At 45.8% G+C, this 23,001-nt stretch overlaps 2 protein-coding genes across 2 annotated transcripts in view; both read right to left on the bottom strand.

Moving 5' to 3' along the window:
- LOC133342094 (stomatin-like) overlaps positions 1-12,437 on the bottom strand; it is a 28,406-nt gene extending 15,969 nt beyond the window's left edge. The window contains exons 1-4 of the mRNA XM_061551030.1: positions 11,733-12,437; positions 5,387-5,515; positions 1,996-2,102; positions 117-189 (exon numbers count right to left, since the gene is read on the bottom strand). Coding sequence (XP_061407014.1) covers positions 117-189; positions 1,996-2,102; positions 5,387-5,501 — 295 coding nt within the window. The 5' untranslated portion in view covers positions 5,502-5,515; positions 11,733-12,437. The remainder of the gene's footprint in view (positions 1-116; positions 190-1,995; positions 2,103-5,386; positions 5,516-11,732) is intronic.
- Positions 12,438-12,586: 149 nt separating this feature from the next.
- On the bottom strand, positions 12,587-20,460 carry LOC133341966 (putative olfactory receptor 1F2). The gene is given in 5 exon segments (XM_061550803.1): positions 12,587-14,142; positions 16,946-17,044; positions 19,679-19,906; positions 19,908-20,408; positions 20,410-20,460. Coding segments are annotated over 5 exon segments (1,062 nt in total). The 3' UTR covers positions 12,587-13,959.
- Positions 20,461-23,001: the final 2,541 nt, after the last annotated feature.

The following is a 23,001-nucleotide window of genomic DNA, read 5'->3' on the forward strand; positions in this document are numbered from 1 at the left end:
TTGTTTGTTGCGGTTGCACCCGATTCAAGAGCCGCATGGCTCACAGGGCTATACCTAATGAATGAAACTGAAAACTGAAACAACGGGGCTATCTCACAGTGCTTAGGTTACATTACCTGGGCCCTTGGCTCCCCCCTTCGCGATTCGCCCGAGTCGGAAAATCACCGCACGCTCGTATTCCTGCACGACCTGCAGACACAAAATCAGGACCCAGATGTTATGGCCTGCGGCACGTGACACCCAGCGACAGTCTCATCGCAGGCCTATCAATGTGCTGTGAAGAAGGGCCATGGACCGAAACGTTCACTATGAATAGAATTTCGATTTAAAGCTTTCGTGACTGCAGGGATTCATCTTCTTGGTTCTTTCGGTAAAGTCACGTAGAAGGGAAATAATAAAATAATAAAAATAAAACATAATAAAATTATATAATAAAATTAAATCATATAATAATATAATATAAATGAATAGAATGTTTAATTTTTTAAGACAGTGTTATTGACGAATTTGTTGAGCGTGGGGTCGGGGGAGGGGGTTATTGTTGTTATCATAGGTGAGTAAATAGGAAAGTGTGTGTCCCCTCCTGTGTGATGCTAAAAACAGGGCACTTGAAGACGTTTTGCGGGGGGAGAGTCCGTGTGCTGCTCTGTAATATCTACAAATAGATTTTCTAATCACATAACATGACACATCTAGCAATGGAATACAGTTTGAGGTGGGTGGGGAATAAGATAAAAGACAAACCAGCATGTGCAAGGCCGTACGTAGCCAACCGTGATAATCGGAGGTGTTACAAATGCTGACACATCATTTTTCGCAGGACTGTTGCGATTTGACTCCGGCCATCAAACTCCTTAGATTTGAGAAAACCATTGTGATCACGAGTGGCTAAATAGAATTGCAACCCAGGATCTCAGCGGTGGAGACTCGGTCATCTGACACATCGTTAGACCCCTTGCGCCAGCAAGACACTTAAATCTACTGATTTTTAACACCAGTTTGCAGGGGAAAAGCATCGCCATTTAAACGCTGAGAATGGGTTCTGAGCCACACTAAGTGATGCCCCGGGTCAGATTATCACAGTTAAAGGGCCACTGCGTGACCCCATCTTTGGTTTCCATTGAGAGACCTAAACCAAGTGGACTTTGCTCCAGTCAGCTTGAAATCCCTACCCTTAAAGCAGTGCCGTTCAAGCGAAAAATATAATGGCTGATAAAAGTCCTGTGGTGTTGTGCTTAGCTACAATTGCGTCGCCTTTTGTGAGCCGTTGTGAATGCAAGGGATGCTACGAAAATAACCTTTCGATTTGCTGTCTGTACACCTGCGTAAACACGCAGATTGGGGCCAGATGGTTGCGGGATAGAATTACAATTCGTGGAGCAAAACAGATGTCCGTAACTGTGTCATTGAATTGAGGTTTGTGTTTTGTTTAAATGTTACCTCTGAATTATCGTATAGGTTCGCACTAATTGTTGTTTAACGTTAACTTACATTGATTGCTATGAACTAATTCCCCCACCATACTGAATGCCAGCTTTCTCTCTTACATTTGCTCTCAAGATGTATTTTTTTAGCAATTATAGGGGGTCCCCGCATTTACGACACAATAAAATAATAGAAATATAAAAACAATAAAATTGTATTGTTTTTATAATTGTATTGTTTTTAATCAAATTGTATTCTTTTTATATTTTTATTGATTTAAAGCTTTCGTGACTGCAGGGATTAATATTCTTGGTTCTTTCGGTAAAGTCACATATATTTGTATTACTTTATTGCTTCCCTTCTACGTGACTTTACCGAAAGAACCAAGAAAATGAATCCCTGCAGTCTCGAAAGCATTAAATCAAAACATACATACATGTTACATGTTCTTGTATGAACATGAAAATCGGGAACACGACCGTAATATCGCCTTACCCACCGTGTACCATGCACATTTACGTAGAGCATTAGCAACCTCGGACAGCGTGACCCACACAACAATACACCCACCTTGATGCAGAGCCAAACAGAGATGGGGAAGGTGACGACCAGCAGTATTGCTGAAAAGACGAGCAGCAGGATCCCACAGGCACCATAGCCATCTTCCCTCTGCGAGTCTGGGGTCAGATCGACGATACCACGGGGAACATTTACAGGCGATGTGCGTTCACAACCACGTGGGTTGACAACGACGTGGGTTCACAACCACGTGGGTTGACAACCACGTGGGTTCACAACGACGTGGGTTCACGACCACGTGGGTTCACGACGACGTGGGTTCACGACGACGTGGGTTCACGACGACGTGGGTTCACGACCACGTGGGTTCACAACCACGTGGGTTGACAACGACGCGCGCTCAGTAAGTTCACAACGCGACCACCGACGGGCGATTTCCAACGCAAGCATTTCCACACTCCCCCCCCCCCAATGTGGCTGCTATGAACCCGAATTTAATTGAATCTTTTTGCAGTAATTTAAAATTGGAATTGGAATCCGTTAGCCGGCTGCTTGCAGAGGAGCTTACACGTAACTCATGTTTAAAGTTAAACAAAAAAATTAGCATTCATAAGGCTCGAATGATCTATTCCATTCAATGCAATTGAATTGTGTCAGCTCTATCAGATTCACATCCAGGTAACATCAGCAGTGTAAATTATAGAGCAGTGAATGTTGTTAAGTCTTGTTAACGGGTAAGTATTACATTGTAAGTATTTAGTTGATTGTTATTAAACATAAACTAAATATATTAGGTGTTAGTTACATGTAAATCTAATAAAAAATATATCTATGCATTTGTATTAAATATAAAGATTACGTGCAGACATTTGATAGTTCTGGATGAAGGTTGCATGACAAACAAAATATTGCAAACCACTGCACTATAGTATATGTCAAACAGACACACGCACACGTGGGCAATATTTGTTGGTCACATGCCACAAAAACCAACGTTGCAAACCGCCCTCCATCGAGGGAGCGGCAGCGTTTGCAAGACCCCTCGATCGGACAGGTAATTCTGTGCCCCTTCACGGAATGCTTCAGCCGAGAGAGCGTCTTGAGCACCCTCGAGTCTACCGGAGCGCAACGTCCGTCGGAGCATCATCGCTGCCAACAGGAGGGTGGTGAACCCCACGTCGCCTCTTCACTCATGTTGCTGCAGCGAGCCACTTGCAACCGCCCAGATGAATCTTAATCTGAACAGATTAGCTCCAGTAGGTAAACCTCGAATGAGCGGCGAACACATCGCAGCCCTGTTGACTCGTATGGTATTATGGAATCCCCCCGATATCCTGTGCAAACTTAACGGTGTTCATTTAAATTAACATGGACGTTTTTCATCGCCAAAACAATCGTCCACGTGTGTGCTTGGGTTGGGCCACGTGGTAATTTTTTTAGGGCAACATTCTCGTCGCAATGAAGCTATCTAAAGAGTAAAATCGTGGAGGAGAGCCATCTGCAATGTGTACTATCCAAACCGATTACACTATGGGTGACAACCCTGCCTCACACTGGAACAGCCGGATCAGAGTTTGTAGCACCCTCCAACTGGCGCCACGAGCCGCGATTCCACTCGGCGACCGAGTGCCTGACTTGCTGACACAAGCCAAGTGTTTGCGGTTCAGTCACAGTACGACAGAACTCTGTGCAAACTGGGCGTATGAACACTTCACGTGGCCCGAGAAGTCTCGTCTGAAGAACACTCATCGAGGATGAGGAGCAGGTGTGGTCGCACACACCTGCAATCGAACACTCTGGAGGCGAGGAGTTGGTGGCTCATACATGTTTGCGAAACTCCTGAAACCACTGAAAAAGCTGTGAGGTGGCCAGGAGGGTTTTTAGAGGCATCAAAACGGATTTCTTCAATTTCTCCGCGTGTGTGTACAGCTTGGAGTGTTATCCTCCTCGCTTGCGTGGGGGTTTTCACACAGATCTCTGGTTTCCTCCCATACGTCAAACATTAATTAAATCATACTCTTCGGTAGGTACGTAGCTTTACCGAAAGAACCAAAGAGTATGGATTCCTGCAGTCACGAAAGCTTCAAATCAAGATTAATTAAATCAGCGAAACATCCCGATACGCTCCTGACCAGTAAAGGTCTTAAGACGTGGTGAGACTCTTGTGGCTTAATAAATCATTAATTTTATACATTTTAAACATGAAGGAGAGTTTTACAACGAACAGTGTTTCAGACCCTTTTCGCTGCAGTATTTATGAATTGCAGGAGTAAGTAGGTTGTTATGGTTAAGTAATAACTGAGCACGACTGACACTTAAGCACTTGGACGCATATCTAACAGAGAAATGGTCTTGCCTATAAACATATCTGACTTTTCGCCAGCATTGGTTTAAGCGAGCCTAACTCTGCTGAGATACTAGATGTTGAAACCGTTCCAGATTGTGCTTGTTCTAAACCTATGGTGCTGAAAAAAAAACATTTCCAGAAGGCTTTGTGGCCAATAGGGTGTGAAAGAAAAATACTTAAATATATATTTTGATGTTGAGAGAGACGAATTGTCTATTTATGTTGATACTTAAACGCACTTGTATATGAAAGCCAAGCTAGCATCCATGCACTGCTGGGAAAAATACTGGCTGGAGAGTGCAGCAGTAGCGAGCTTGTACAATCTGTTAGCTGAGAACGAGTCTCAAGGGTTCTGCATAGCAATGTGCCTAACACCTTGCAGGCTTAAGCAGTATTTTACATGACTTGTGAACCCATTGCATCTCGGCATAAAATTGACATATGCTGGGAGATACCACTAAAACCCCTCAAAAGGCAGACCAATTAACCTACTTGCTGTACTGCACTGCGGTGGCAACATTCTAACTAACTCGCCTGGTATACAGACGAGGTAGTTTGGAGTTGTTGTGCTCTCCCCATGGTTGCGTGGATTTTTCTCCGGGTCATCCGGTTCCCCCTCCACTATTTATAAGCATGCGTTTAGAGTATTTGACTTCTATACAACTCCACATGATAAGCCACTTCATTGCGCTATCATTTGTGGCTGGGTCGCTTCTGAAAAAGAGCTGTACATCTATCTCAGTGGGCCTTACCTGGTAAAATAAAAAATAAATAGTTTAAATGGAAGGAAAATAGTAAAATAATAAAAATAAAACATAATACAATAATTCTCACGACGTTTCGGCCACGTCGTGAGAATAATTTATCATGTCTTATTTTTATTATTTTATCATTTTCCTTCTACGTGACTTTACCGAAAGAACCAAGAAGATGAATCCCTGCAGTTACGAAAGCTTTAAATCGAAATTTAGTTTAAATGGCTTTTAACACCAGCCACCCCCATACACACACAGTGAAACCTATTCCATGATGACAAAGTGCTGGATTACAGCGTGTGCGTGTCGGTTGAATGTACGGCAGCTCCAAGCCTCTTACCTCCCGACACCTCCATGCGCTCAGTCACAGCGGCTACATTTTGATCGTCCACCGACGAGCGCTTTTGGACTTCGTGTGGCTCCGGGTTAATCGGAGAGACCCTGGCCGTGTCCATTCGTCAACTCAAGCCTGGAAGGACAGCCGGACAGACATCAGCGACAGCCCACAACTGCGATAAGGGTTTGCGTGCGTTGTCTTTAGTGGGGGGGGAGGGAATCAAGTTTCAGGCTTATTTTGTTGAACCGGGAGAGTCTCGTTTGCAAGAGTGAATTATGAATTGAGTATCCAATCATCAGGTGATTGCTTGTGTTGCAATCGAAACGTCGTGAGATTTTTATTGTTTTATTTTTATCATTTTATTATTTCCCTTCTACGTGACTTTACCGAAAGAACCAATAAAATCAATCTATGTTGTGTTGTCACTGACAGGGGAGAGTGAGGTGGTGATCGGTGAGCAGTTCTCTCCACTAGACGCGTTTGTGTTCACTCAGATCCACGCCCTTTCACGTGACAAAGTTGCAGTTTTGATCAGGGGAATTATTGAGATTGCAGATTTTTTTGGTAATATCTTTCTACGACTTTTGTTTCTGGAGTTATACGCAAACCGACAAACAAACGTCGTTTAATAAGTTAATAGTGGTCCGATGATAAGAATAATAATGGTTTGGTTTCAGTGAGTTTTTAGGCAAACACAGTGGCAAGCAGACATCTATAGAATCTGACTGCCTCTAACATTGCAACTAAACTCAAGGACGCCAACTTCCCCCAGCTCAATGCCCAGTACACGAGTCAATGAAAATGTTAACCAGCATTGCTCAGTGCACATAAGACCCCCCCCCCCCCCCTATAATCCCTTCCCTCTTGCCGAACAAAAGGTCACACTTTCAATCTAACGTACATCTCCGTACATGCGCCCTGCATATGAATGTTCCCATCGCTCTATGCAGGCGTATTATTAGGAGTAGTGCAGCATGTGTTTAACAAGTCCACGCTCTGATGGAAATTGAAACCGGTCCGGTTTGCCTGTTGAAACAAATGCTGTTGGAAACCATTTGTGTTTTTTTTAAAGCCTCAGGGGCGGCCAGACAAAAATGTATTGCTTTTGAAGTTTACACAGTGAAAAACAACCAATTCTATACTTATTAGTTATTCATCATATGTTTGCCTGTCTCAGCATCAGTACTGTGTTTTAATATACCTATGCTCATCAATATGAGCCACGTTGCATCTGCTGCTGGATGAAGGCCCACATACACCATGTGGGTTATTCGACCACACTTCGCCAAGCTGGTCAGAGCTGGTTGGTAAAGGTGGGCAGCGTAGACACGAGAGCATAGAAGTGCGGTACAACAATGGATTCGTTTTTCCGCACTGGAATCTGCTGCACGGATGGTAGCCCCAAAGCAGCAGCCTCTAGCACCTATTAGTGCGCGGTGGTTGCCCATCTCAGAAATGTCCAGGCTCAATACTTGCTTAGCTTCTGAGATATTGTCAATATCGGATGCGTGCCGGGTGCTAATCTCCTCGTAAGTCTGGCAATGCGCCTGTTTAGCTACATTCAACAGAGCAATGAGTCAGATGCTGAAAGATGAGCCACTTTCATCACGAGCTGTTGCTCTGATCATGTTCCCTAAGCGGTCACTCGGTCTCCGGTGACACGAGTGTGTGTGTGCGTGTGCTCGTGTCGAAAATATGAACCGGTCCTGGGCCTCCCCTAGGTCAACTCAGCCTTAAGCGAGTAAATAATTGGTGTGTAAACATCAGCAGAATTTGGGAGACAAAGGTGGCCAGGCGTGGTGTTGACCGCCCAGCATCTCGAGTTCCATGCGGGCCTGAATAGGTATTTTCTGACAGCACTTGCCCCAACAGTCAATTAAAGACGACATGGGGGATATTTGCCTTTGTGTATGGCGTAAAGGGAGTGACAGCACAGCGGTTTGCACACTCAAGTTCAAGTTCATTTCAAGTTCATTTATTAGGTATAGCCCTGTGAGCCATTCCGCTCTTGAATCGGGTGCAACCGCAAAAAAAAACAGTGACTATGTGCAAACAGAAAATCCAAGAAAAGACAGCAAAATATTGCAGAAAAAGCACAGTACACCAACACTGTGTGCAAAAATCCCAGTGGGATGCAAGTCAAACAACAACAACCACAAGACAACTTAGATTAAGGTCATCAGTCTAACTCTGTACTACAACAAACAAACATGGGCAAACCAAAAAACTTTTCGAAAATCACCAAAATAAAGTCATAAAAGCAATGAAATAGTGGTCATAGGAACTGTGACCGAATTTTTACAATAAACGACGTAAACAACATGTACTAGCAAACTCTGCAGCCATAGCTGGCTGCATGAGTCACTCCACAACAGTAGGAGCATCAGTCGGAGTATCAACATTTTTCAATGCACCTTTAAGATCAGCACACTAAATCAAATCACACTGCTGCACTACGAACTGGGCCACCCGAGTTCAATTCCCAGTGAGTACCTGATGCATTGTGTAAACACCGGCATAGGGGGAGACAAATGCAGCCTAGCGTGGTGTTGGCAATCACCAACCACACGATTGCCATGCCGACCTTTATAAGCGCTCGCTAACAGCCTGATAAAGGCACCACATGGGAGCCCTGTGTCATTGTGCTACTGTACGCCTGTGGTATATTCACCTGAATTTTATGAGTCGCTCTACAGGTGTCCCTGAGTTAGCAACACAACTTGACCCAAGGTGGCAGGGTTTCCTTTGCAGAAATAAAAAAATATTAACTCAGCTTTGGAAATTATCCCAGATGGTTAGACTTCTCTCATTATTACCCATCCAGCTTCTGTGATCTGACATATAGGTTGTTGATTTGGTCGTTGGCAAGATGGCGAGTGAAAGTGTATTCTGTTGGGATTTTGTTAAATGAGTGGGTTAGAACGATAGTGTCATTTTTACATTTTGTAAAAAAAAAAATCCATCTCAAATGGTACCAGGCAAGTGACGTATTCGGTCTTCTTACATGGGACTTTGAAATCCCCTCTTGGAACCACACCGATTGTTGGAAGCTTAATGAGTGAGATTCACACATGCGTTATTAATGATTTGTTAAAAGCAAGACCGTGTGATCCATACTCTTTGGTTCGTTCGGTAAAGTCACGTAGGTATAAAATAAAATAAATTAAATCACGACGTTTCGATCGCAATACAAGCGACCGTCATCAGGCGGAACCGATACAGCAGGAGGACAACTGCAGCTGATGACAGTCACTTGTGTTGCGATCGAAACGTCGTGATTTAATTAAATTCATTTCATTTTATACCTACGTGACTTTACCGAAAGAACCAAAGAGTATGGATCACTTCAAATCTAGATTAAGACCGTGTGATTTTAGTCAAACGAACCCCAAAAAAATAGCTTTAATAACATTCGGATAATCTGCCATAGAGTGGACACCCGGCCTCCACCAATTGCCATCGTCTTGAAGGTCAAACTCTGTTTTACGTTTCGCTGCCTTAGTCATAATGTCCACCGCTGGGTTGTAAAACTGAATAACACGTGGCACTGTGACCGAAATGCCAACAAATCATGTCAGTCCACCACAGTGGACATGCATTTTGCTTGACCCCAGCTGCTGCTGACAAGAGTGGAAGAAAGCTTCATAGCTCATCAGATTGTTCCAGCTGAGATGGAATGTCTACGGCTTATAGCTTTCGTGACTGCAGGGATTCATCTTCTTGGTTCTTTCGGTAAAGTCACGTAGAAGGGAAGTAATAAAATAATAAAAATAAAACATAATAAAATAATTCTCACGACGTTTCGGCTACAACGCAAGCAGCCGTTTTCAGGTGAAGAATGAGACACTCCTAGCTTGGTAGTGTCTCATTCTTCACCTGAAGACGGCTGCTTGCGTTGTAGCCGAAACGTCGTGAGAATTATTTCATTTTATTATGTTTTATTTTTATTATTTTATTGCTTCCCTTCTACGTGACTTTACCGAAAGAACCAAGAAGATGTCTACGGCTATTATTCACAAGAGGCTTCACCACTCCACAAGCGCTCCTCCTTACCTCCGTTACGTGAGATTTGTGAGCCAGATCAAAACAATTAAAAGCCAAAACCTTTGTTTAAGAATACAGGATGTCCTTGTTTGCCCACTCTCACACAAACAACCATTTTCTCTCATTTAAAATAAAAAAATGAACTGCTGATGTGCATTATGTCTGGAGTATGTAACACGTTTGGCTGCCACATGAACCACTGTTGAATGATCATACGGCAGCCCAGACGTGTTTCCCTGTTCTCTAATTATTTCTCCTGGAACGACCAAACCAGCACATCTCAGGCAACAAGGCGACATCGCGTTCACCAGCGGGGATGACGGCTCACGTGACCACAGCAGGTCGGTTTGGCACTACACCAATTCCTCCTCCTACACACAAAAGCCGCTCGTGCAAAGAACGTCTGGCAATGCACCCCGGTATTACACGTGTTCTACAAACCATTGTCTGTAAAATCCCCTAGAGTAAATCAACATTAATATGAGTATCACGAGTATTGCTCCGTGAGGCCTGTGTTGTTTACAATTGTCACCGGGTTATATTTAGATCACTTCATCGAGATCAATTAATGCAAGCAATTAAGGGTTGTTGTTTTTTTCCCCCACCGTCACCTGAACCCCCTACGTCACGCGTTGTGGAAAATCCCCGGGATGCCCCCACAGAACAATGCCTCGTGCCGCAGTGCGCAGGCTTCACGGCAATTTGTCTCCTTCGCTGACAATGTTGTCCGTCTCCTTCACAGATCCGTCCATCCACAGAAACAGTTACGTGCGAGCATTACTTTGACAAGTCCATCGGCCGCGCAGTCCTTCGAGGAGTGCGTCATTCCAGCAGTTTCCAACACGCAGCGTCTCATCAGCAGTCTGGCTTGGTTAAATCAATGCTGGTGGAACTGCCGATCTTAAAGGCAATGACCCTCTCATTACGACATGGTGTCCTCTACTCTTCAATACAGGTTCGGGTTTGTGAGTGAGTTTTCGACCAACGACATTCACATATTGTGGCTTCCTCCTCACCCTGTGACATTACAAATGGCACAATTCAGCCCACACCTCCGCTAGCTTGATGCTCAATGACCCTTCCACCCACCCCGGAAAGGACAGTCGAATAGAAAGGACGCAGTCACGCAGGGCAGCATCTTATGAAGGCAGTGGGTCCACAAAACCATAACATGCCGTGCCCTTTATTGGGATTGGGATTCACTTCGAGAGGAAGGCATTTGCAGTTCAATCTTTCATGGGCATGCTCCTGAGTTCAAGGAACGATAATTCTGAAAACAGTATTGCGATGTGAGCAGCATATCATTCTGCCCATACAGTATTGACGCAACCATGCATATACATAGAGAACGCTTCTTGTCGGTTTAAATATTAAACGTAAATTTATTAGAATAATTTACATGCACAAATAACCAGTACACATGTAATAAACATCATTTAATAAGATATCCAACACCTACACCTGTTTTTAAATCCTGGACATATTAAATAATTGTGAGTGGTTTTAATTTTAGCGATGTTCTAGAAGGGCTAGAAAGCTTACATTTGGCACATATATAATTAAGTCCCATGTTTATAACTACAAATAAAATAAACCGAAATTTTTAATTTGGGTTCCCAAGCATTACTGCCAAGTTGTTGAAAAGTTTAGCAGAATCCACCTAAGATTATTAATTCCTTTAAAGTATTGTAATAAACACGTGATAATATACAATTCCGTCATCAGAGCGTAAAGTAACTTAACTTGTCTCATTTTAAGTGTGACAAGTATTTTTGCAGCCCTTCATCAATTCACTTATAGGTGAAGGCTTCCTGGCACCAGATAATTTATGGGGCTTGTTTAACCATACTTCACCACGCTGGTCACTGTGGGTTGAAGGGGAAGCCCAGGACATCCGTGACAAAATATCACTCGGCAATGAAACTCGGGTCTCTGGGTGCGGAGGATAGTCAGCTAACCACCACAAGAACTACCACTGCTCCACCATAATGTGCTACTGCTGGTAATCAGCTACTAAGCAATGCTGTGTACACATCATGAGAGCAGCCACAAGACTTTGATAATTAGGCTTAAAACATAAGCACACAATATACACTGACACTAATTGTCTATCCCACCATTCATGTATTACGGCACAATTCTACTCTATGTGCAAATGTAATGGCCTTCAAAAAAAATATGTAAACAGACAGAAACGTGTATTTATATCCTTCAATCTTAAAAAAAAAAAATTGACCGTCCATGATTGCCGGCCACTGCTGTGTTCGCAGTAGGGGTGAGGGCATGAGAGCTGTCGCTGCCATACCTCGAGCAGACGGGAGCGTGGCGAGTCGCTGGCAGCTTCGAGCCTCGAGTGCTCTCCACTCGTGAACGTGTCGCTGTTATACACCGCGCTATGGCAACGCACGCGACACTCGGAAAAGGGGCTCGGCACGCAGAACCACAACAGCAAACAGCAGGTCACGTTGCATAATCGCCGGTTCTTGGAGGTCGCCGTTCTCTTCTGCGGTCACGTGCACATTCAGAGGCGATTGAGACTTACTCTCAAGAAACCTTGCTCTATTGCTCGTGTGATAAAGAGTTGCCTTTGAGATGTATCACTTATTTGCACTCACCCTCCCACCCACAACACCATTGCCATCGCGACTTTCCACACCCACGTTTCACAACAGAAAAGGAAAGGGTCTGGGGGGGGGGTGTCATCGTCGTTCACTGAGAGCGCGCCGGCCGGCATGGGCAGCGGAGGCGTGCGAATCTTTGCGCAACAGCGCAAACCTGTAGCCAGGCACCATCCTAGAAACGCCACAACTTGACTTGGTTGGCGACTCAGTAAGACATAACTCGAGCCCTATATAATGCTCGATGAGAGTTTTCCAACGCCTCTCGGTGGCGTGGGCTGTTTGACTATACAGTACTTGGTCAGTGCGGGTTTGTCTGACTCGAAGGAGGAGGTGGGGGGGGGCTGCCCCAGGACCCGTTCAAATATCACTTGCCACTGATGTCAGCCGTGGTCAGAAATCGATCTCACAGAGCAGTGTACGAACCAGTGTACGAACCACTGTGCTAACCAGTGTGCGAACCACTGCACAACCGTTCCAGACCCCAATTGTGCACGATCAGCAATGACAATTATTACGCATTTATGTTCCAGGCATAACCATTGTATTATCTTTATTTTACACAAGTGATTTCTCACAAATGATGCATCATATATTTAATAAATAACACTTTGGTGACAGTGGCTACAGGTGGCCTGTCATTTTTTTCTTATTTGTAATCTAGTTGCGAGTCAAATTTGGATTTTGGCAAACACTGAAACGAGATAATTCTCTTGTGAATGTAGTCACAGCATTCTAAACATCCCACTTCACAGTTTAACGTGCTTCTTTGTTCATTCTAAACAAACCGTAGTGGCATCTGCAAACATTTAAATCACATTTAGATATCATTTGCCACGTTCATTTTCACATATAAAGAATTTACATTCAATTGTTACCCATAAACCTCAAGAAAAACTAGGTCCGAATTGCACGACAAACTACCTTAACATGACTGCATTGAGGCACATCAATAATCATCAGCTGTGGCAAAAGCATGGTAAAATAACCTCCCAATACCCGCAAAGCATGGGGAAGCCTTCATCCAGGGCTGTGCATGTATGGTACATTTATGAGATCACAACTGTCTTTTTAAAACTCTATGAACCTTCAAAACATGTTAAACTAAACTATGTAGAACTTATTGCTTATTTAACCAGGTAGGGCCCACTGAGCAATCTAGCTTATTTTAGAAGCGACCTGGCCACAATTGATATCTCAACGAAGTGGCGTATCGCGTGGAAAGTTAATGCAGCCAAATACTCTAAAGGCGCATTGTATATGTGGAGGGACAAACCGGAGGACCCGGAGAAAAATCCACGTGACCACGAGGAAAACATTCAAACTCCAAATATACAGCAGACGTCAGGGTCGGGATCTAAGACACAAACTCATGTATACCAGGCGAGGTAGTTAACATCTCGCCACCATGTTCCCGACAGAAAAAGGCACAGCTCATTTAAACACCCCCTGCTTCACATCTCCAGGGCTCCAGGCTCATTTAAACACCCCCTGCTTCACAGTTCCAGGGCTCCAGGCTCATTTGAACACCCCCTGCTTCACATCTCCAGGACTCCAGGCTCATTTAAACACCCCCTGCTTCACATCTCCAGGGCTCCAGGCTCATTTAAACACCCCCTGCTTCACAGTTCCAGGGCTCCAGGCTCATTTAAACACCCCCTGCTTCACATCTCCAGGGCTCCAGGCTCATTTAAACATTCCCTGCTTCACATCTCCAGGGCTCCAGGCTCCGACATCGCATCCCAAAGACGGCGAAGTCTCCTTCCTTCAACGAGTCATCCGCACTGCACGTGCAGTTTTCCCAAGTGGGTCCTTGGAGTGACAATGCCGCATCGCAAAGTAGCTGCGTCTCCCCCAATGCAACGACACAGAGAGCCCAGCCGTGGATTCCAGAGGGGGCCCGCCAAGACTCCATTATGGCGGGTTTGACAAAGTGACGGTGGCTGCTCGGGGCAGCATCCTGTTCTGCGGGAAGAGGTACTGCCCGGAGCGTACGATAAGTCTGGACACCGCAACCCGCACCTCTTTGGTCCTGAGTCCGTATACGAGAGGGTCCAAGACTGGGGGCAGCGTGACGAACAGGATCTGAGCCGTTACCTGCGGGAGACAAAGACAAAGATCCCCCCCCCGTATAGCCTTAACAGGCAGTTGGGGCAAGTGCTGTTAGCAAGTCACGCCTATGAAGTCCAGCACATTACACGAGGGGGTGGGTGGCCAGCACCACACCCGACCGCCTTTGTCTCTCCAGTGATGATGTTTTTACCTACCGCACCAGCTGCTCATTTGAGACTGAGTCTACCTCGGAGAAGAGGCCCAGGACCGGTTCAGATAATTGTCACTGGTGTTGGCCGTGAGCGGGAATCGAACTCGGGTGACCAGGTTCGTAGCGCAGCATGCTAACCGCTACACTAGCTATACACGCAGCATTGTGGCATTGTCATCCATTGAAACGTCAAGGAACACATTGGCTAAACTAATAGCCTTCTGTATTCATATACTGTACACCTACTGTGTATGTAATGTACATGCACAGCACGTTCATTGCCAAACCCACTGCTGGATGAAGGCAACCCCAAGCCGTGTGGGTCACGGGGTTAATGTGACCATACTTCAACATGCTGGTCAGTACAAGTTTGAGACGGCAAAGTGTGTAGATGTTGGGGCATAATACCTGTACAGTCAGAGTGATTGAAGCAGTGCTCATCTTCTCAGCCATTGGGTGGAAATTCATCGTTACCATTGCTGGGGCGAATCTCTCCATTGGAAAAAAAACCCCACTGTTGACTTCCCCGCAAAGTGGTACTAATTTTAACTATCCTGATTTGAAGCTTTCGTGACTGCAGGGAATCCATACTCTTTGCTTCTTTCGGTAAAGTCACGTAGGTATAAAATAAAATAAATCACGACGTTTCGGGCGCAACACAAGCATCCATCATCATGGCTTTCGCACCTGATGATGGACGCTTGTGTTGCGGCCGAAACGTCGTGATTTATTTTAATTTTAACTAACCTCGGAGTTACGATGTGCTTAGTCAACCACCAATAAAGATTTGAACTGGCTTCATCTCCCGCTGACGACACAGCCCAGCAGCAGCTTGCAGCAGCAGCCTGTCACATCAGCTGAAGCAGCAGCCTGTCACAACAGCTGTATGCATTAGTGGTCGGCCATCCAAGCACCGTGCAGGCTCAACACCGACTTAGCTTCTACGATCAGACGAGATCGAGCGCATTACAAGTTGATTTGGTCCAGGTGATTATCAGATATAAATTATGGATGCATTTGCCGTACACTGTCAAGCTTTTGTGACTGCAGGAATCCATACTCTTTGGTTCTTTCGGTAAAGTCACATATCTAGCCTCTTGTTGTAACAGCTCTCTCGCTAGTTCAGCAGTTCAACTGCTGGATTATATATTTTTCCACCTGATGACGACCGCTATTGTGTTGCGATTGAAACGTCGTGATTTATTTTATTGTATACCGACGTGCCTTTACCGAAAGAATCAAATAGTAGGGATACATCCTGTTGGGTGGCGCAACGGTTATTTATTTAGTTGTTTTTCATTTATTTATTTTTTTACCTACGTGACTTTACCGAAAAAACTAAAGAGTATGAATCCTTGCAGTAACGAAAACTTCAAATCTAGAATTCAAATCTAGGGTTATCTATTTATTTATACAACCTAGCTTCCAATCAACACGTTGAAGGTTCAAACCATGCTCGGAGGCTTACACAGCTCTTCATCTCTATGGGGTTCATTAAACGCACAGGACTTTGTGAGTAGTCAAATTAACTTATCCGATTGGTGGACTCATCCCTTGGCAGAGGAATGTGGACATTTAAACGCTGGCTCTGGACTGTAAAACAGGAGGTATCATTGCCGTGTTCGTTTGAAGCGAAAGACTGAACAATATTTTAAAGTATCGTAAAGCGTAGGTCGGGTAGTGTAAAGATACTTTTATTTTTTTGGAAGGACTGCTATATGAAGGAGATCATATCGTCAACTCATGCATCTTGTTATTTATGTTCTCCACAACGACGCTCTTGAATATTTCGTTACATATATATTTCGCAATGCGTTCGCGTGTGTCAGGAACACACGTACGTTTGTAAAATAAATGTCTTAATTGTCTTTAATGGGATTGTTTGGTTTTCATTGATTGCCATGAGTATGCTAAACAGTACAATGGCATCATCAATCATCTTCGTTCGCCGTTGTCAACAAACTGCGACTCCCCTTAAAAGGGGCAGACATCGCCACCTGCTGCATTTCTTAGTAAACAAATATTGGTGATGCCGTTTTGATAGTGACTTGTGCACAAAGCACAATTAACATTCCACTCAAATTAATCATCGTTAGCGTTGCTGTCGAAAACATATTTATAAATAAACAGACATGTCTCCTTGATATATCAATCTCTCTATATACAGTTTTGTAAAAAATATGTCATCTTATTTTTAAAAAAAATTTCTGGCTGGCTGGCTGGAGCACGGGTGAGCGAGTGCGCAGTGGTGACGTCACCACGCACATCTGCGTGATGACGTCGCCCGCATCCCACAACGTTGAGCCGGATTTGTACGTCATGACGTCACGCCCCCTCCGCCCCCACCCTCCGTCCCAACCGTGTATCCCGAGCAAATAAGCCGCCAGTCTTGGTTCGTCTCTTACAAGACACAACACAAATATAACGGGGTATTTATCGCCTTGAACTGGGGCCCATATCGTAAAGAAAGAGAGGGGACCACCCCCCACCGCCACTTTGCCTGCAAAATCGACAGTTCACGAGCAATAATAATGGTAAAAAAAACCTGATAATTATATTATTATATTATCAGTGGTGGTCGCTGGCTTAAGAACCGCGAAGCTGTGCAACAAACGGACCACGAGGATGTCCCCCCACCTGAAGTTTGTGGACGAACGGGGGGTCAAAGCACGGGTCAAGAAACGGAGCGATTCCTGCCAAACTCCACGTGCAGTAGAAGAGCAGAAACACCATCACCTGCACCGGGCACAGGTCAACAACCCATCAGCCGACAATGTCATCGCGCTCATCTCAGCCAAGTTCGGAGCACATTCAGGCTGCAGCGACTGTTTCATGAACATACCATGTGAACAGTTTACACCGGGAGAATTTTTTAAAAAAAAATTATTATTGGAGGTGGTGAAAAGTTGAAAACATTGCTGAGAGTTAAAAGTTATACTGGTTGGAACCTCCTGGTTACACCAGCCCACAGGGGATTATTGTGTCCGTCGTGCAGGGAGGGGCTGGGTGGTGCTAGGTGGGGGTGGGAGGGGTGGGATTGGATGGGGAGGGGCTGGGTGGGGAGGGGCTGGTCATCCCGTGGTGCCCTTATAAAACTCAACGTTTAACCTACTCACGCCGGCTTGTGCCCGCCCTCACAGTCGGGCATATTTACACCACGCCGCCGTTGACCCTGGCCATTGACCGAGCAACCCAACGTTCCTACCAGCTCCCTCCGCAGGAATGTGTTTATGCTGAAAAGCCTCCTCATTCAAGTCTCAAAATTAACACGAATTAATCGGTGATGCTGCGTTGGCAGTGTCGAACAAATAACAAAAACTCAATAAATTTGTCAATAACACTGCGGCCCTTGGGCAAAATATTTTGAGCAACGGCCCTTCATCATGACGCACAAACTCGCTCCCATAGTCTTGCAATTGAGGATGTTTGGTCATGTCCATTGACAGAGCGTTTGGCATGTGGGTTGTCATCTAGGAGTAGCTGGAGAAAGCGCACAGATACGAGGTGTCTAATGTTCAACGCTTGATACAGATACGTCCCACAATATTGCTGGACTGCCAACTCCTGGGCACTATCCCCCCTCCCTCATTGCGCCTCTGTGTGTATATTCATCAGTGGGAGGAATATAGGGGACTCGTAGTAAAACCTCCCACACAAAAGGGGAAAAAAACCGCTCAAAGCTCGCAGATTCAATTCCCCTGCCAATGTGCCTCATCATGGTCCACCCGGTGTGACTCACGGTTTGTATAATCCAACCGAGCTATTGTTACACAAACCCTTGCCGATGTTTTGGGTTTCCCTAGCAACAAAATGTCGCACGAGAGACTCGTGACACATCTATCAACATTCACTGTTGAATGGAAAAGCTTAAGCCTTTTTAATTGAACAAAGCCACCCAGTAGCAGGCAACACGCCCGAACCATGCACCAGTGATCAAGACAAACCTACGTTAAAAAAAGAGTGGGGACTGCCATGTATATATGTTGAATGAGGACATTGGGCAGATATATACCAGCGATTCCAGGTATACATTAAAGATCCTGTATCAGTTTAGTGTGTGCTACACTTGGTTAATTGTATGGTCACATTGGGGCTGTCTAGAAACTGTCCCGAGGTTCATTTGGCGAATTTCCCATTTTAAGCGACAAACGCCACCTACCCCGCGCCTCCGCAACGGCAGATCGCAGGCGTCGCTCCAAGCCCGGCTCATCGCCCCCTTGGTCATGGGAAACGTCAACATTCCCACCACTCTTCGATTTAAAGCTTTCGTGACTGCAGGGATTCATCTTCTTGGTTCTTTCGGTAAAGTCACGTAGAAGGGAAATAATAAAATAATAAAAATAAAACGTAATAAAATAATCATCGTCTGTCGGGGAGACCTGGTCTTCACCTGAGGACGGCTGCTTGCGTTGTGGCCGAAACGTCGTGAGAATTATTTTATTATGTTTTATTTTTATTATTTTATTATTTCCATTCTACGTGACTTTACCGAAAAAACCAAGAAGATGAATCCCACCACTCTCTCAAGACAAGCAACAGACACACGCACACAAGCGGGGCACCACCCAGTGCCGGATTATCCTAGTAGAAAAAGTAGCTACATGTGTAGTAGCTACATGTGTAGTAGCTACATGTGTAGTAGCTACATGTGTAGTAGCTACGGGCCCCCGCACTTTCAAGGGCCCCGCGCTAAATGCTTTCAAGATATCAATTCCGGTTCAGTGATTCCGCACTTGCTCTATTACCATAGTACTATACCACCTGCAACTTTTATGTACGACTGGGTGTTTAAGGTTAGCGATTTGTCGTATTATCTGGCTATATCACAAATGTAAAAATACTGTGCAAGTAAAGTAATTGTGTTTGAATGTTTTGTTTTTTACTTAGGGCCCCTTTATAACACCATATGCTACAGGCCCCGCACTGGCTCAATCCGGCACTGGCACCACCCCCATCCCACTACACGTGGCGGGCAGTGAAGACGATGGAATCGAGCGCAAATTGTTTTTAAATCCTTTATATTAAGTTCGCTTGCTTGCTTAGGACCGTGCAAATCTTTCGGTCGTTTTTTAACCCACTTCCCGTGATCCAATCGAGCTGACATTTTGCGCACAGACTCGTTGTGCGTGACAATGCATTTTCGTGAGAACAAAAATTGAAAATTTTTACACTGTTTAGGGGGAAATTTTTAATATTTAATTACCAATTGTTTAATGCTGCCAGACAATCATCTGACCCATAGGTGGCAGCCATCTCAAGCCAGATGACGAGAGGACTCTAGCCGCCCCGATGCCACGCATATAAAGGATTTATAGTGAAAAACTTTGTTTTTACGGGTTAATTTTTTTTTTAAGTTCCATCCGCCGTTACCTGGGTGGTGCACGTGCGTATGGCTTTGGAGCGACTCTCCCCGTACCCGGGCGTGCAAAGCACGCGCAGGATCTGCACGTACGAGAAGACCATGCACCCGATGGCCGGCAGGAGCAGCGCGGAGGAGACAACGGCCACAACGATCTCGGTGGCCATGGTGCGAGGGCACGTGAACCTGGAGAGCGCCACCACGTCGCAGTAGACGCCGCCCATGAGCGTGTCTGCGCAAGAGGTTCTCTCTCGACGACAGCAGCGTAACGAGGAGTGCCGAGGCGAGGCACACGACCAGGGCACCGCACGCCGCCTTCTCTGTGAGACGGTTCGTGACGAGTGCCGGATAGCGCAGGGGCAGGCAAACGGCGATGTAGCGGTCGAGGGCCATGAGACCCAGGGCGAGAACCTCGCTGAATGTGGTGAAGTAGACGAAGAACGACTGGGCGAGGCAGCTGGCGACGCCGATCCTGCGCATCCGCCCTGCGCTGGCGCTGAGGACGAACACGAGACCCGAGACGGACGCCAGGAGATTGAGCACGGAGAGGTAGAGGAAGTGGATGTACATGGGGCTGTGCAGCTTCGGGCTCAGAGCCACGGTGGCGATGAGCAGGCAGTTGAGAACGAGCGACAGCACGAAGCACGACGCGCAGTAGACGTACATGGCCACGCCGCTCGCGTCCGTGTCCGCCCTGAAGTACAGGAACACCGAGAAGGTGGCGTTCGGGTCGCGTACGTCGTTCCCCACCACTCCCGTTGCAGTTCACGGCCACGATGTCGTCGAACGCCATCGCTGCATGCTCCGAGAAAGGCGTCTCGGACTGGCGAGTGCTCGGAGTTGTCTCGTGTCGCGTTGCTTCGGGCGAGATTGACGCTATTCGCGAGGCGTGCGTTGTTTTTTTTACGCAGCACCGGGCTGAACAAGGTCCCACACGTGTCAAGACATACACCCCGCAAAGATACGAAAAGAGAAGCCTCTGTTTGGAAGTTGACCTTTCCGGTGATAATAATTAGCACGTTAGGCACACCTTCAGCTTTTGGACTCAGGAATTGCACAAATAAATGTGATTGAAGGAGCTGCACGGGATATTAAGTGTTCCAGCTACCAACTCGAGCTCAGCCTCTGCTGCAACAGTCAATGCTGGCTAAACCTTTGCTGTTAAAATAAAGGGGCTTAAGTCAACAGGTCACAAGCACGGCCACGCAGGTATTCCTGGTCAATTAAACCCTTGAGCTATTCGTGTGTGTGTACGCATTAGCAGAGTGAAAACACACACTGACACGTATGCAAAAAAAGGCTCATGACATGCAGGCCCATTTCTTTGTCGGAGCAAATCAAAACAATGAACCTATAAATTCACTGTTTTGTGTTGTTAATTAGTACTGTGCTTGAATTTTGGCTTATGGCCAGGATGCGGTCTTTCAGTGATGAACAATGAAGGTTTCATGACAACTCGATCTCAGTTAAGAGGAAAATATATACGGTTAAATACAAATTCACCAGATGACAAAACTGAAGTCTCAAATGGGACAAAGTCTTGCACTGGTTACCAACGAAGCTACATTAATGGTGGCGATATTGATCACGATTACCGACTTATTAATATAATTCTTTATCCTCACCGGAATATTTACCTAGGTGTAATGTGCACTTTCCACAATGACCAACTATAGATCTAAATCAGCTCGAGCCTTCCCTAAGTTCTTGAGTGACCACCATCCACTCTGAATCGCGCCCCTTCTCCCCACCCCCTGTGAAAACAGACGCCGTTCAGTGAAGATCGCTTCTTCTTTCTCGCTCGCTCTTCCTTCCCTTCTCATCATCACGACTCTCGTGTCCAACATCTTGGCCCGGTCCCCACTCCCATTCCTGCCCAGGGCTCCTTCCTCCTTGAGCCGTGCCGTGTGTCCGTCTTGGGCACTTCAGTCCCAGAATCCTCTTTCTTTAGCCACATATCGTGACATCGCTGGATGTCAACATGCTGGGTGTAGTACCGGCCCTAGAGGGGCCCGGTGAGCGCTGAATAATAGCGCTGGATGGAACCACGCTTTACGTGCAGCGCTGACCCTACAGGACAGCGTGTGGGTGCCGGCCGAAGGATGAGGTCATGTGAGGCCATGGCACTCTGGTTGACCCGGGAGGACACGTGACCAGTTAAGTTGACAAAGGGGCACCAAGAGGGGGCTTGGGGTGGTCACGTGATTGGGACCCAGATCCTTCCCGAGGATTCTGGAAGGTGGACGTGGCCAAGGGTGGAGCCGGCCACGCCACAGAGGATAGAAGCCGGGTCCTGAGAGGGACCGGGGTTCATCCTGGAAGAAACCCTTCGTCTGTGTTCTCCGTTCAACGAGTCTCCAACACGTGGACCTGGGTCGAAGCTGTTGGTCCCAGTCCGAAGTAGCAGTAAAATTGTAACTAGTGGAGCTCGCCTGGTGGTCACCATCCGGCTAACTACACCAGTCACGTGGTAACCAGTGTAGCTAGCCTGGTGGTCATCACCATAGGTTGTTATTCTGTTAAGGGGAAAGTTACCCCGTGTGTTGGAACTGAATACATGTGTTGCCTCCAAGTCTACGACTCAGTTAAACTCATTACACATACATTCTATCCTTGACTCTACGGCCCCTTTCTATAGTGCTACCGATAACGGCTTTATTAATATCGAACACTTCGTATATAAACTGATCATTAATTATGGGTGCATAGCATGCTTTGAGGTTGTAATCAAATTATTATATAGTACATGATTGGAGTCTGCAAGTCATGAAACGAATCAGCCCCCTCTCCCCCACCAATAATTAAACGTCACAAATAGTGGTTGCGATATCATTCAACAGAATCAGTCGTCGTTTTCACTGTGTACCGTTTCGCGTGTGTGCCCGATTTGGACAGTTCTGTCCGCTCTATCCCCTTGTATGGCTTATTTCAACATCTGGATGTAATTTTCCTAAATTATAATTATCAAACACACCATTGATTGCAATTGATGAATGATACATCGTTACATGCCTATTGTCTTCTGTTCATTTCCCATAATGCACGACACTACCCCAGATGGTGGAGGGCTTTTGTGAAATTGTATCATAACACTCGAAGCCTCGCCAACATCTGCTAATGCTATGCAAGGTCACACGCGCGTTCTAAATGCCGAGCGATAAGACAGGATGTGGTTAAACTACCATGGGCTAGAGGGGCATGCCTCCTCACACGATGCTTCCTTCCAAAGGTTAGTGCGGAATGACGAGCTATTTCACTCATGCTCTCATGAGAGCGTGCGTGTCTGCCCTGCCATGGTGAGAGTTGCGTTAATGTGTTCCTTATCACCGTTGCA

The sequence above is a fragment of the Lethenteron reissneri genome, chromosome 13, assembly GCF_015708825.2.
Source record: "Lethenteron reissneri isolate LAM-NWPU_2019-01 chromosome 13, ASM1570882v1, whole genome shotgun sequence".
NCBI classification, from domain to species: Eukaryota; Metazoa; Chordata; class Hyperoartia; order Petromyzontiformes; family Petromyzontidae; genus Lethenteron; species Lethenteron reissneri.